The sequence below is a fragment of the Heteronotia binoei genome, chromosome 15, assembly GCF_032191835.1.
Source record: "Heteronotia binoei isolate CCM8104 ecotype False Entrance Well chromosome 15, APGP_CSIRO_Hbin_v1, whole genome shotgun sequence".
NCBI lineage: Eukaryota > Metazoa > Chordata > Lepidosauria > Squamata > Gekkonidae > Heteronotia > Heteronotia binoei.
The window spans coordinates 15,652,345-15,668,717 of record NC_083237.1 but is presented as its reverse complement, the minus strand read 5'-3'; the positions used below and the strand labels follow the sequence as shown (position 1 = coordinate 15,668,717).

Here is a 16,373-nt window from a genome sequence, read left to right as displayed (position 1 = left end):
CAATAAATTTTTGGGGGAAATTAAACCCATAGTAGACAACATCATAGAGGGAGACATTCCCTTTACACCAGAATCCTTTCTTTTAAATTACTGGCCTAATATAAAACTTTCTCAGTTGAAGAAAGAATTAGCAACTCTTTTGTTGATGGCAGCAAAGCTCTTGATTGCCCAATATTGGAAACGAGATGTGTCCCCTAACAAACAGCAATGGTTGACCAAAGTGTGGGAAGTAGCAGCTCTAGATAAATTAGCTATACAAATAAGAGTATTAGACATACAACAGAAGAACAATAACTTTATTGAGAAATGGTTTCCTTTCTTTAACTATATAAATTTAGAAGAAGATTTTGAAAAATATATTCCAAAAAAGTATATTAATTTTTCATATTATTGAAGATTCTTTTATATTACAAATTATAAGTTATTTATTGAATGATAATGTACTATAAACATGGGTGAAATGTGTAACAGTGGAAAACAATCAAAGGGTTTAGAGGCGCTCTACTTAACATGAATGATATTTATGCCATGACTATAATGTACGTATATTATTGTAAGTATTTGTTGTTGAGTGTGTATTTGATTGTTGGTTTTGGTTGAAAAATTAATAAAAAATTTAAAGTATTAAACTGGGAACTTCTATTCCCCATTCGCAGCGGTCTTACCTTAACTAGACGGGACATCCCAATTTACAAGTTTGTGCGAGCTCATCTTTCTGGGAGGGCCCTCCTGCCTGGTGCGTCACCGACTGACTGCAATTTACAGTGTCACGGGTCTTAAACTGTCTCCAATCCCAGCCAACGAAGACCCGATGGGTCATGAAATACTCATGAGGTGCACCTTCCCAGTTGGAGTTCGCTGAGTGGGCTGGCGACAGGTCACGTAATGCCGGATGAGCCCCCAATTGTTAGAGACAATTTGTCCGCCTCCCCTGGCCCCTCCAGGAGATGCAAAGAAAAAGAGCTGTCAGTCGGGAGTCTCCTTTAAAGTATACAACTTTATTGATATCAAGAAAGAGGGGAGTCGCTTTTCAACAAGTTCCCTGATCAGTTCCATACATGCCCTTTTATCCTTTACTCCTGGCCAATGAGTCCCTCCTCCTTTCCCCATAGGCTGAGGTACTTAGAGGGTACAGGCTACCTGGCACGCCTACTTCACCCCCTCCTTGACATGTACCCCTCCCGTTACATACATTGCATGTGCATTTAAATTTACCTTTCCCCGAGGTGGGGTGAGTCAGTTAATATTCATTACTTGATTACACCTGCGTACTTGCTACTTATTAGTCTCTATTGCTATTAATCTTTACTGTTGCCATGGCCTGTTCAACCGTGTCATTTCTTTTCTGCTTCTGCGTTTTAACAATGGCTAATACACCTGTGCTATGGTTACTTACTGTTTGTACCTGGTCCCGCTTCTTGCATCTTCACAATCACTAAGACATTACATTTGGTTCCTTCTGTTTCAGCTCATTTCATTATTTCACTCCTCTCAAACCTGATGCTGGACATTTCTCTTCAATGTTGAATTCAATTAATCGCTCTAATGTTTATTGCCAATTAGTATTTTAAAGAGCTTATATATGTCGCTTAAGAGTACTTATATTTATATTAGTTAATATTAGGACCTTCACGATCATAGATATATGTTCTTAAATTGAACTTACATTGTTTACTATGCAATCTTTTGATTATTTTTACAAATATCTGTCCATGTATATTTATATTTTATTATTTGTTTTTGAATTAAACACAACTTATCCATTATAGCTACTAACACAGTGTTAGTCATTGAAATAAATAGTGATATTAGATAAGTTAGTAAGTTAGTAACAGTATTATATTCTATTAGCAGCTGTACTAATAATTTGATTTTTCCAATACATTTTTCCTATATTATTTACTCACATAATATGTTTCTGTCAATCCTTGGCCCTAGAAAGGCCAGGCTGGTTGCTATAAGGCCAAGGGTCTTTTTGGTCATAGTCCTGAGCTGGTGGAATGAGCTTCTCAAGGACATTGCAGCTCTGTGAGACCTATTACAATTCTGCAGGGCTTGTAAGACGGTGTTCTTCCACTGAGCCTTTGACTCTTAAATCAGAGACCATTGCCTTCACTGGACTGAATGGAGTCACCATGAAGCTGGGAACTCCTATTTTATCTGGAGGACTGATTAAGTGGTATGAAGAAAGCAGGGTGCACTGTATCATTCTTGGGGATTTGAGGCTTTTAATGTTGATGTGGTAGCATATATAGGTTTTATTGCTTTAATTATTCTGTAAGCTGCCCTAAACCAACTTTGGCAGGGGGGATGGAATATCGTTAAATAAACAAATAAAGAAAAACATCAGGTTAGGTCAAGGCACTGACCTGCGCCAATCACAGTTTCAAGTTAATAAAACAGGGATATTCAAAACCTTCCCAGCTCACTCTGCTCAGGGATATGTATTCATTCCCCACCCCCCTCCACAAGGAAGCTGACCAGGGTTTTGATGTATACCAAGAAATCAGTTAAGGTAGATATGGGCTAAAAGAATGATGCTGAAATGAAGGAACTTAGATTTGGGTGCCTCAGAACCCCAGAATTTTATACCATTTGGCCTCTGGGAAAGGGAATTATAAGTAGAAATATGTTTCTGTGTGAAACTAGCCTGAATATGTGCCATGATAGTCATAAAGTCATTAAAGAATATTCAAATTGGGGATGGGGGAGGGATTGTGATACATCAGAAGGTTCTGCAAAGGCTGGGCAGCAGTGAGAGTAGTGTACAGCATTATTAGGGAGGAAGATGGGGCACCAAAAGTGACATGCCATTACTGTGGGAAATACTGAGGCCAGCTGACCAGCTAGGAAGTTTAAAAACTGGTTGAGGGGGTAGCAAGGGGGAGGTTTCTGTGTTTGGAGAATGAGATTTGGATGAAGAGCTGGCTGTAGAGAAGTGTGCAGGAGTGACATAGAGAGTGCAGCTGTGCAGAGCTCACCATAGGTGTCACGAGAAGGCCCACAGGGAAGCTTGGGAGTTTCCTAACTTTATGTGGGAAAGGCCAGCAGACAAACAAATCAGGCAATGAAAGGACTGAGAAGAAAAGACAGGGCTGTTGAGGTAAAGGGAAACTGACTGAGCAGAAAATGAGATAGGACTAGCGGGGAATGAACTGATAAGAACATTGGGAGAGAGACAAATGGAACACGGGAGATAGCATGTAGTGAAATATATGTTATAAGATTGCTATAAAATGATGGTGAGGGAGGGGCTAGCAGAACGCTATATCTGTATTAAAGGGGTCAAGGAGGAACTTAGGAGGGTGGTCCTGCAGATTTGGCAGGAACCCTGGTCTGAAGCCACTGTTAGGGTCACAAATGTCAATAAGGTGTGTGTGTTATGCACTGTAAAGTTGCTTTCAATTTCAATTCAGCTCCATGAATTCATACCTCTTTAAAGTCTGATTCATAACAACCTCTCTCAGATGTTTCAAACAGCACATATGAGTGCCTTCATTAAGTCAGATTTCACATCTTGGCTCAAACTTCTTTATTCCACCCTTCATCTTTTCCTAACAGGTCGATCAGGGCTTTTTTCTGTAGCAGGACCTCCTTCGCATATTAAGACACATGCCCCTGATATAGCCAATCCTCCAAGAAATTGGCCAATCCTACACGAGTTTACAAGGTTTTTATTACATGGCGTACTGTAAGGTCTTGGAGGATTGTCTACATCAGGGGGTGTCGCTGAATACGGAACGGAGTTCCTACTACAAAAAAAAGCCCCGAAGGTGATCAATATAAAACCTCAGCATCCATCGTTATCATGCTCTGTTCTGCTAGTATCAATAGTTATCAAACTCTTAATGCTGTGCACTTTCAACTTCGGTGGCAGGAACAGGTATCAGTTCGTATTCTTTTGCCAACTAACAATTGGGGACTGAATAGTGATAGGAAATGCAGAAGGGATAATTATTTCTATCCCAAGAATGTACGGACAGCATGATTCCACCACCATCACCCCCAGTGGGTTTTTTTTCTTGCTCAGGCAGCAAGGCTACCTGTGTCTAGCTGCCCTATTAAAGAAAAGAGAAAAGTTTTACTGAAATTCAACACAGATGTTTTTTTCCACCAACTGTTCTATTGACAGCTTGTTCAAAGAGTGGTTATTGCCCCTGTAATTAACAAAAAGACTACTGCTTGTGAGAGTCTCAAAGGAATTTCAATGGTCATTAGACAAAATTAGCATCTCTGGATATACTAGAAATACAGTGGTTGGTATTTGCAGCTGGGTTACGGGGAGGTAGGGTTATGATAGCTATAATATGTGAAATTGTATTCAAGAAAAGGCGCAAGACAGATGGTTTCAAACTGGAATTACTCCAACAGTCATGTGAGGAGACCGAAGTCCTTATTGTGATCAGGGCTTCTTTTTTTTTTGGTAGCAGGAACTCCTTTGCATATTGGGCTACATACTCCTGAAGTAAACAATCCTCCAATTACAGGGGCCTACTGTAAGCTCTTGGAGGATTGGATACATCAGGGTGCATGGCCTGATATACAATGGAATTCCTGCTACAAAAAAAGTCCTGATTTTGATGAAGTGATTGCAAAATGTTATCCATTGTGGTATTCATTTTGGTGCTGTTATACTCAACCATGTGCAAGGTTCATGATGCTAAATGCATAGACAGTGAACCCCTCTCAAGTCTTTCTAAACTTTTTCAAGGAGGAGATGTCATCATTGGGGGAATTACTTCCTTTATGTCTGCTACATCAGATGATTTGACATTCAAGGAACTATCCAATTATATGTTATACGATATGGCTTTGTAAGGACATTTCTCCTTGTGCATTTCTGTTAATATCTGTGCATAGGTGCATGTGTTAATAATGGACAAGCTCTTAAGACTGCATTGAATTCTTGGAATGTATATTTGTATAACCATGTCTTTTCATGGTTCCCTGGAAATGACAGCTTCCTTTCATTTTATTTATTAGCTTCTTTCACCAATGGTCTTAAGCTCAAGATAAAACAAGACAAAATGACAGATCCTGCTATTTACTCTGACCCCCACATGGAAAGTGCTAAATGCACAGTCTTCAGTAATGGAATAAGTTGTTTTGTAACATTTTACTTATCAGAAGAGATGCTCAAGGAATCTTAACAGATTGGGTATAGTGGTTGAATCTAGTTTATTCCCAACTACACACTCCAAGATTATTCATGGAATTGAATAGAAATCCTTGTTATTTCTTGTTAGTACTTCAAGGCTAGTAGTTGTGAAACCACACATTTTAAACATTTCTCCGCAGTTTCTGTTGACATTAGAGCATAATGAAGTCACAGCACTTACTCCCTAGAGGGATATTAAAATATAAATAATCACCCAAAATACACAGAAATATCCCTCGAATTAGAGAGGGGTGGAAATTTATATTAGCTGGATTCTGACCATGCCTCAAATAAGTCCAATGTCCTGATAGCATAACTGATATTTCATATCAGATATGAATAATCAAGCCTGAGGTACAATGATATTACAAAAATGTTGCTTATTTACTCTGTTTTTTTGGGGGGTGGGGGGTTTGTTACAGTGTACGGACTAGTTATTATCAACATGCCTTGGCTTTGGCATTTACTGTGAAAGAACTCAATGAAAACCTCCAGCTCTTGCCCAATGTCACCTTGGGTTTCCACATACGTGACACTTACCTTAATGAACGAGAGACTTATCATGCTGCAATACAACTTCTCTCTACAAAGAACAGATTTATTCCCAACTACAAGTGCGACCTCCAGAACAATCTGATAGCAGTTGTCGGAGGAGCTGAAGCGAAAACTTCTCTCTACATAGCAAATGTGTTATCTATCTACAACATTCCACAGGTAGGCCAGGTATTCAGAATTTGAATGGACTCCAACGTATTGTCAATGTTATAAAACAGTCTTATCTCATTTTTCATGGCCAAGAAAAACAGATCTTCTAAATTATTCATACCTTCATGATATATGCCTTTTAAAAATATTTATCCACATGAGAATATAGTGATGCCAAAATTTAAAACATATTTCATCGTCTCTGTCCATGCCTTATACTTTTAGTTATACTTGAGTATTTGCTGCCTTTCTATAAAAAGTTTGGCCACGGCATTTCATAACAATGTAGAAATATAGTAACAAAATATTACCTACAACAAAAAGCAAAGGGAAGGGAGTTCAGGAATCCATGACAGACAGTAATAGCCAACCAGATTGTCATTAAAGAATGCACGGAAGGAGTACAACCTTAACTTGCATCCAATTTGTTTGGGGCTTTAGATGATTAAAACTAGACTGTAAGTAAACAGGGATATCCTATAGTTGATACAAGGCAGCTGAATCTGTCCTAATGTTTGATGAAGGGAGGTTTTCCACCTGACAGAGTATGCCCTGAAAATCTTCTTAATCTTGAAGGTTCTACTGGATTCAGCTTAGCTCTTCTTCACTACAGTGATCCCCAGCTAACATTCTGAACAAATACAGTCCCATGTATGGCATCTAGCTTATCATACTAGCCAAGGTCGATCCAGTTTAGCTTTTGAGAACTGATGAAATTAGGATAGCCTGGGCTGTCCAGGTCAGCGCCTGTAGTGTGTTTCAGTCATCCAGTATGGATGTTGCCAAGCCTATCTGACTCTGGTGTACCTTCCCCAGGAATGGGCACATGTGGCAACATGCTGGTAAAGAGCAGTCCTTTGTAGATGCTTCCCCATGCAGCAGCGATTACTATGCAAAGTAATTGTTTTAGTATCAATAGCAATGTCTGATTCACAAATGGATGATGACAAATCCAAGTACGGTGATATATTCCATGTCTGAAAACGCTATTTGGCACATTACATTTTGTGACTGAAAGCTCTTCCATACAAAATGGTGTTTTGAACATAGAATTAATTCAAAAAGTGAATAGCAGTATAGGGTGAAACATCCAAATATCTTTTTTTAAAAAAATCATTGGTGCTAAACACACACCTCCCATTCCTTAAAGATCATTTGAATTGATCGAGATGTGTAGCTGTTACTATTTTTTCCTTGAAATTTGAAAGCTTTTAGTATTTTAAAGGTACCACTTTGGACTCGTGTTTTAGTTTGCAGCTACTGACTAATAACCTTTATTACGGCAGATGCTTTCATTAGAATTGATTTAATGTCATCAGATGTATGCATCTAGTTCTTCTTCAGGCCTTTCACATTCCCAGCAAATGAAACCATTTTCATTTCTTCTCCATAAATGACCAAAAAACGGAAGCATATGTTATTTTCTTAACTGGAAAGTAGGCACATTTTTTAAGAGCATGGATTCACTCACACCAATTAGTATATTGAAACCTTTTCACTCTCACTTTTTTTCATTTTCTTCCCAATGTTGACTTCTTTTAGCTCACCTACAGTTCTACGTCATTAATGAATGAAACCTTGTCAGAACTTTCCACTTATCAGATGGTGCCAAATGAAGCCCAGCAGTACAAGGGGATCCTGCAGTTAATTCTGCATTTCAGGTGGACATGGATTGGGTTTATTACTACGGATGATGAACGTGGGGAAAGATTTCAGCATGCCATGGTTCCTCTGTTTTATCAGAATGGCATCTGTGTCGCCTTCATATCAGAACTCCGCCAGAACTCTATGATAAGTTCTTATTTTGGCATGATGGAATATGCATTGAAACATTATGGTATTGTAATGGAGAGTAAGGCTGATACGGTTGTTCTTTTTGGAGACACTTGTACTCTTTCATTTATAAGATTCGTCTTAAAACTTTCAGAGGATGGGTTCACAACAGCAAAGACTAAAGGTAAAGTTTACATTATGAATATTCAGATGGATTTTACATCTTATTTTTATCAAAGAGATTGGGGCAACATGATCCTTCATGGTGCAATGTCCTTCACGGTTCACACAAATGAACCTCCAGGATTCCATCAGTTTCTTCAGAGCAGAAAGCATCTTAGGACCAAAGGAGATGGCTTCATCAGAGACTTCTGGGAACAGGCATTCCTCTGTGAATTCTCTGAGTCACAGGTAAAGAAGGACTTTGATAAAAATTGCACTGGGGAGGAGAAACTGGAGAGCCTTCCAGCTGATGTTTTTGAAATGAGTATGACCGGTACTAGCTACACTATCTATAATGCTGTCTATGCTGTAGCACATGCTTTACATGACCTGTATTCATCTCCTTATGGACACAGAAGAATGCTGAAGAGGAAGAAATACAGCCTGTTCCGTCAACCATTATGGCAGGTAACTATCTTAGAAAATCATTTCTCTGGCAACAAAAAAAGGTACAGTTTGTACTACTTAGAATTTCTGGATTCATCTTCATCAATTTGTTTCCTCTCTTGTCCACTCTAGAATGTCACAATTCTCCAAGCTTCAGCCTTGTTCACCATTTGCTCCATTATTTACTATAAACATACATATGTAAATCTAAGATATCCTTTTGTTGCAATGTTGTCCTTTTCCCCCTTTTTGTATTATAATCTTTTGCAAAAAGAATCCCTTGTAGTTACTCCTTTGTGTCATGATCCTACAGATAGCCAGTAGTCCTTCCGTTGCAGTCAGTCTTTTTCAAGAATCGCCCCCACCAGTTAATTTAAGCAGATCTCTGTCAAGAACCATTCACAGCAGCTAAGTTCAAGTCTTGTCCAGTGCTTAGGTTATTGCTTTTTAATTGTCAGCACCATCTATTGCAGAGTACAGCCTGTACTAAATGCAAGTTTTAATCACAATCTATCACAGACTGCAGCCTGTGCAAAATGTAATCTTGGAATGCAAATATCTCTTGTTATAATTTAAATCTTTATCTTGTTCTTCTTGAGAACACTTAATCCAAATGGTTCTTGAATCATGTTGGAGAAGGGCTGTGGCAAGGGGGGAAATGTGACATCTAAGGGACTGATAGTTAATGGCAGCCTGTAGGACACTAGGCAAAAGTTGGAAATTTGTAGAATTATTAACATTTCAGTCTTAATACTGAGTTAGGGCAGATAGCTATGATTGGAAGATTAGCAAACTAAATTAAAATAGAGCCAAAACTTCGGATTTTTGGCAACATGGCATGACTTTATTTTATATATAACACAAAATAATATTCAAAGCATGATTAAACCCTTATTCAATTTATGGGGAAAACTTAAGCAAATTTCTCTCTATATTTTAATTTTACCTGTTTTACGAAGAGATTGAGAAAGAAATCTTTTTTTTTCTGTATACATACTGAATGCTGAGCTCTCTATCGATACTTCAATTTGTTAATTCTTTCCTTAGTTGTTATATGTTCATTGTAGGGTTTTTTTCCTTGGGGGAGGGGTGAATTTTTGGTGTTGGTGTTTTTATCCTTTTTATGCTTTGGTGCTGATGTCTGTATGTTTTTTAATACTAAAATTTTACTATATATATGTGTGTGTGTGTGTGTGTTTGTGTATGTATATATGTATAATTTTAGAATTGTAAGCTAGAAAGGACTTACGGACCATTTAGTCCAACTCACTGCACAATGCATGATAGCCTAAAACATCCCTGACAAATGGTTATCCAGTGTCCTTCTGGTGTTGTAGGATACTTAGCAGAGTGCATTAGAGCGCAGTGGAAATAAAGCAGCCACAGCACATATTTGTTTAGCTTCCAATTAGAAGTGTACTGAAAGAATTAAGAAAGGATTAGATGGGAAGAAAATCAAAAACGGTCTACCTCACAGCTGCCAAACTCATTTGTTATGAGGGACAGATCCAACATAAATGAGACCTTGTCAGGGTGGGACATGTGTGTCATAAAATGTAATGCCCAGTAACCGAGATATAAACTTTATAGAGCACAAACACAACAAAAGATTTTTTAAAAAAACATTAAAATAAAATGTCCTTAAAACATTAGCACACTTGCAATATTAACAATCTTTGCTAACTGACACTTCTTGCTCTGAATTATTGCATCAAAATCTGAAGTCTGTGCTGTAACAATCCCGAGTATGCTGTTCTGGAGTGTATCTGTAAGTTGCATACATACTTTATTATTACATACATACATTACTACATACATACATACTTTATTATTACAGTCAATGACCACTACAGTCCAAACAAACAGGACAAATCATATTAGGAAATCCTTTAAAATTTAAAATTTAACAACCGAGTCGCAGATGAGGGGATCAGGTATTGTGAGCTGAAATACAAGCAGTTTGTTGATTAAGAGGGCAATAAAACTGTTGGTCTTAAAGTTGTTTTTTGTATTTCTCCCTTGCTATTGAGGCAGCAAGAAAAGCAACCTCTCCTCACTTTTTCCCACTTTCCCCTCCTTCTTCCCCAAAAGAGGAGGACCCTCAGCCAATGGAAAAGCTTAGCTCTATAGTTCTGTTGTGCAATTGAGAGATCCTGGGACAGCTCTAGCTTTGGTTCAGAGAGCTCATCCACACCAAAGTCTTTCATCAGACAGAAGATCTACTCAAGTTTACTTCATGCATTTGAAGAAGATATGTATTCAGCCTCAGTAGCTGAGTTGAAAAATTGTGCTTGCTTTTGGCTAATCCAACGGATGAGGCTGTTTCCATAGAAACACATGTAGCCATTGGCTGAGTTGTAGTCAATTTTGTCTTCACTCCAGTCCATGTATCCAGCCAGTCTTGTGAATGTCACAAGCTGAGATCCTTAGTTTCAGGTCTGCTGTTCTTATGAGGCTTGTAGACAACCTCATCGGCATTCCAATCATAGTAATTTGATGAATCAGCTTTTCTGCACAAGATTCCAATAGCTGCAGAAATGTCAGGTCTAGACGCTGTACTCAGATCGAGAAGCTTGCCTATTGCCTCTCATTGTTCAGGTTCTTAGCAATTTCTTGTGCATCCTCTTTGCTTTGACAGCACAATGTCAAATAATCCAAGCATACCAGTCTATGTTGATACTGTCCTTCATTCAGTCTTGTAAATAGGCAGGTTTCTGCCTTTCCATATCGGAAGTTTTGACTTTGTAGCACCACAGTTAATTTTCCATTCCATGTTCTGACAGTTTCTTCAGGTCCATAAATGCTTCTTTTAAAATTTGCATTTGAGATTCTTTTTTCCATTTTCTTGAAAACTACATGGTCATTACATGTAGATCTTTTCAGATAAACCTCCATTGAGGAATGCTGTTTTAATGTCCAGGTGTTCAACATGCATTCTTCTTGATGCTGATATAATCTGTAGTGTGCTTGACAACATGGCAAAAGCTTCAGACATTTATTTCCAGCTAGAGGGTTCACTCTTAGGTTGCATATTTGCACAAAAGGAAAACTGATATGGTGGTAACCCTTAATTGCTTCTTTGTTACTGTCTCACAGTAGTCTCTTTATTCTCTAGCCTATCATCGCCTGCCTCCCCTTTTGATCGTGGTGTCTCTTGTTGCCCTTCCTGTTGCTTGGCAGTCCTGGAAGGTAGCCATCTGGCCATATCAACAAAAGAAATTTCTTCAGCATCTTGACTGGATTCCACTGTGGATTCTACTCTACTCAATATCTGATTGCATCTAAACTAACTAAGATTAATATACAGTACCTTCAGTTTAACCTTTTTACGACTGAAGTGATAACACTTGAAAATCCCCAACCTCTCCAATCCTCCATCCTATCCTATCCGAATGGGAACAGCTATCTGCCCTCCATAACTCTTGGAGTTGCAAGTTTAAGAAATTATCCAGTGTCTTAGTTTCTCACTGTAAAGTTTCTCCCCTTGGTTCACTATCACATGGTCTTGGCTGCCATCGAGACAGAGTTCTAGTGTGAAATAGCTTCTAGTAAAGAGGAAAGGTAGCTAAGAGAGTTAAAAGTAGCTAAGAGTGGTGAGATAGCTTCTATTTTGCATTGTCCACTCCTTGGAGTCATCTATCTTTCCCTGTCCCATGAGGAAGATCTGCTCTTTCTGTTACTAGCAAATGAGATGTGCTGCTTTGTAGCTTCTGAGCTTGTGCAGACCCAATTGTTGTCAACTTTGATGTAAATGCTGAGATGTAAGGCATTTCTCTAAAATTATTATTCAGTATTATTCTTTCATGGTATCTCATCTAATTGCCAAGTGCGCTCTAAACCAAACATCTTTGCTCTTAAGTGGGAAAAAACCCAATGTTGAGGGAAGAATTCCTGCCAATTTCCTCCCATTCTGGTGGCAACAAGAAGCTACAGCTGGGAAAGGCCTTTCCTCTTCAAAGCATGAAATAAAAAAAAGAACAGAAGAAAATCTGGATGTGTCCAATAAGGATAATAAAATTATATATCCGAAAATAAAATGGAAAATCATAAAACTGTCAAACCCAGAAAAAGACATTTAATAGTCTCCTTTTAAAAAGCTGTATTCAACTAACAGCTGATCCTCATTTGTGTTTTTCTAATCTAGCTTCATCGCTATCTGAAAAGCATCTCATTTAATAACAGTGCTGGGGAGACAATTTCATTTGATGCCAGTGGAAAAGTCACAACAGGGTATGATATTATCAATTGGCTTGCTTTCCCAAATGGATCTTTTTTCAAAGTGAAAATTGGAGAGATTAATCCAGAAGCTCCTCCAGACCAAATACTTACCATTAATGAAGAGAGGATCACATGGAACAGCTGGTTTAACAAGGTAATCTGGGAAAGCTACCACTTAAAACCTGAGTGAGATAGAGAAAAAAACTAGCTTCAGTCAACCCAAATGTCTTTCTTTCTTTCTTTCTTTCTTTCTTTCTTTCTTTCTTTCTTTCTTTCTTTCTTTCTTTCTTTCTTTCTTTCTTTCTTTCTTTCTTTCTTTCTTTCTTTCTTTCTTTCTTTCTTTCTTCCTTCCTTCCTTCCTTCCTTCCTTCCTTCCTTCCTTCCTTCCTTCCTTCCTTCCTTCCTTCCTTTCTTTCTTTCTTTCTTTCTTTCTTTCTTTCTTTCTTTCTTTCTTTCTTTCTTTCTTTCTTTCTTTCTTTCTTTCACCATGAGTGTCATATTAAGGAAACAAGTTGTGTGTTGAACAGAAGAATGATTGAAATGTCTCTCTGGCTTAATGCTTTCCCATGTGCACTTTCTTCAAACAGAACAAGAGTTCAAAATTTCAACTCTTTAAATAGGGTTAGTCAACTTCAAGATGAGGCCTAGCGTTCTCCTGAGATTACAACTAATCTCCAATTTACAGGGATTGGTTCTCCTGGAGAAAATGGCAGCTTCTGAGGGCAGATCTATAGCACCATGCGCCCAAAGATCTAAAACATTATGCACCCCAAGTTCTCTCTCTCACTTTGTCCTCCCTAAGCACCACCCCTTCAGTTCTCTAGGACAAGAGCTGGCAATCCTGCTCACCCAAGCTGGGACCATGTCAAAGATTGGGAATGTAATCCTTCATCATTTCCATAAAGTATAACAGCCCAGCTGAAGTAATTGAACATAAGGAATTTCAATCAATCTCAAAAGCCTTTATTGGCCTATATCAGATTATAAACCAACAAATAAACAGCTACAGAAATAACAAAATCAGTCATACGCAGCTATACATTGAACAGTCGATCCTTGATTACCAGACTCAAGAACGAAGCAACCTTTTCGGTTATTTCAGATGACAAATAATCCAGAAGACAGCAAACCTTTACAGCATCTGAGCAGCCTGTCATATTGAACAAAATTGGACCGAGAAACCTAAGGCTTATAGTATCGTTTAGGGGACAATAAAGAAGAATATGGGACAATGAGTCAACTTGTTTTAAATTATATATGCACAGTCTTAATGAAAGTGGGATTTTTTTACATCTACCATCGGTAACTGCTGATGGGATTGTATTGCATCTGGCAAGTCTAAATACTCTACGCAGGAGCTTGGGAGTTTTACTGGAGCCTTTATTATCAATGGAGGCCCAGATAGCAGCCACTGCCAAATCGGGGTTTTTTCATCTGAAGCGGGCAAGGCAGTTGGCCCCCTTCCTAGAGCGTTGGGACCCAGCAACAGTGATCCATTCAACGGTCACCTCAAGGTTGGATTACTGTAATGCTCTCTACACGGGACTGCCTCTGTGCTGAACCCGGAAGCTGCAGCTGGTGCAGAACGCAGCGGCTAGGCTGTTATTAGTGCTCCCAAAATGGGAGCACATACAGCCGGGGCTACGCAGACTGCACTTGCTTCCAGTTGTATACCGGGTTCGCTACATTGCTGGTTATTACCTTAGAAGCCCTATATGGTCAAGGACCTGCCTTCCTGAAGGACCGTCTCTCCCCATATGAACCCCAAGGAGCACTGAGGTCAGTGGGGAAGAACCAACTGTCTATCCCCGGGTCGAAGGAGGCAAAATTAAAGAATACTCGTACACAGGCCTTCTCCATTGCAGCTCCACACCTATGCAACCAGCTCCCGGAAGAAGTGCGGGCCCTGCAGAGCCTTGAGCAGTTCCGCAGGGGCTGCAAGACCTTCCTTTTTAGGATGGCCTTTACCTGACTGAATGACTGATGGACTCGTCTTAAGTGATTCCTCCATCATACATACTTGCATCTAATAGAAAAGCACCAGGAATGTTAATTTTAAATTGGAATGTTTTAAGTTGAATGTTGATTTTAAAATTTGTTGCATAACTCATTGTACAGACTGATTATGTTGTTAGCCGCCCTGAGCCTGCTTCGGCGGGGAGGGTGGGATATAAATTAAATATTATTATTATTATTATTATTATTATTATTATTATTATTATTATTATTATTATTATTATTATTTTGGAACATGGAGAGTTGATAAATAAGAAGGCAAATGACCAATAGCTGGGGAGATTCCAACATTCAGAGGGGAACATAAGGAATATTGTGATGAATGAAGCAAAAACACACACACACACTCCAGAGGGGTATTGACCATTAATAATTTCGACGAACAAACAAAATGTTATTTTACATCTGCTGTTTCCAGTAAGTTTTTTTTCTGCCTCACTTATGCATTAGACACAGCCCCTTTCTGTCTGCAGTGAAAGTTGCCATCCTGGTTCGATGAAGCAAAGGAAGGAGGCGGAGCCATTTTGCTGCTACGATTGTAAACCATGTCCAAAAGGGAAGATTTCTAATCAGAAGGGTAAGGCATTTGTAGTCCAATCCTGAGCAAAGTTACACCTTTCGAAGCATAGGAGGGATATCATTAACGTGGTATTTGGAGTCTTGTAAGTAGGATTTGGAAGAATCTGGTCCAAATCCCACTCTCCTATGACAGCTTGTTGAGTGACCATGGGCTAGTCACACATTTCAAACCCACAGTGCTTTACCTGGGAATAAAATGGAACAGAGGAAATTAATGTTAGTTGCTTTGGGTGCCCATTGGAGAGAAAGCCAGGTTATAATTGATATATATAAATTAATTAGTTACTATAAAATAAATATAGAATGATTTTATTTTCTATGTCTTGAGCTATTGTGATATCACTAAGGGGGGCAAATGCTAATTGGGAGTATACACTGATGGTGTTATTGACTGCTGGTGATAACACAAAAAGAAATCGGTGTTTTGTAGTGCCACATATACTTTCCAAAATATGGCTTGAACTAAACATCAATGCCGCCCCCCCTCCCCAATGTCCACGGTAACTTGGAAGAGACCGAAGAGAGGAAAGGAAGTCTTTTACCATGGATAATGACAAAAGCACTCATGCAAGGATCTTAGAAGATGGGGAAATTTTGCAATTTTGTTGTTGCTTAGTACAAGTAAGCATAGACAATATTTGCACTATTGACTGAATTATGAATAACCCACTAATCTCCCCAATAACCCAATCAACATCATTCTCCCCTCTATTTCATGCTCACAACCAACCTGTGTCTGGGTTAGACTAGGAGAAAGAACTTAAGGTCAGCTAGCGAGCTTCCCTGACAGAATGGGTCTTGCAAACCTTACTCCAGTGCTCTGTGTACTAAGTTAAACAGCATCTCTGGAGGAAGTCACAAGGTGGTGGTAGATGCAAATGAAACACCATGAACAGAACTTTCTCCCCTTAGAAATGGAGTCCTAGGAGGATATTGCCAGCATCAGAAGTCTTGATAGCTTTCCATAAGCAAGGCCCCTACCCCCATACTGTAGCTTTGGTGTGGTAGGACACTGGTAGACAATTACAACTCTGCTTTACCTCATGACCTTTGACCAGTTGTTCTTTCATAGTTTAAAATCTCTCTATTGGTCCTGTTACCTTATATTTGACAAGCGGCAGCACTAGGATGGCATCTACCACCACCAGCACTCCAAGCAAGATACCACCCCCGTTGCCTCTAGCGAGACAAGCACTGTAGCCCAGCGCCCATGCCTCAGAGCATACACACTGTATTGCCACCATGGCTCCACCTCCCAAATCTGTACTGAAAGAACAGATGGGAGGCAGAGCGATGGTGGTTGGCCAGTTCTCAG

At 39.1% G+C, this 16,373-nt stretch overlaps 1 protein-coding gene across 1 annotated transcript in view; it reads left to right on the top strand.

Moving 5' to 3' along the window:
• The window catches only part of LOC132583148 (vomeronasal type-2 receptor 26-like), a 28,335-nt gene that overhangs the window by 10,676 nt on the left and 1,286 nt on the right, over positions 1 to 16,373 (top strand). Inside the window, exons 2-4 of the mRNA XM_060254822.1 lie at positions 7,406 to 8,266; positions 12,390 to 12,617; positions 14,930 to 15,056. Of these exons, the coding sequence (XP_060110805.1) occupies positions 7,406 to 8,266; positions 12,390 to 12,617; positions 14,930 to 15,056 (1,216 nt within the window). The remainder of the gene's footprint in view (positions 1 to 7,405; positions 8,267 to 12,389; positions 12,618 to 14,929; positions 15,057 to 16,373) is intronic.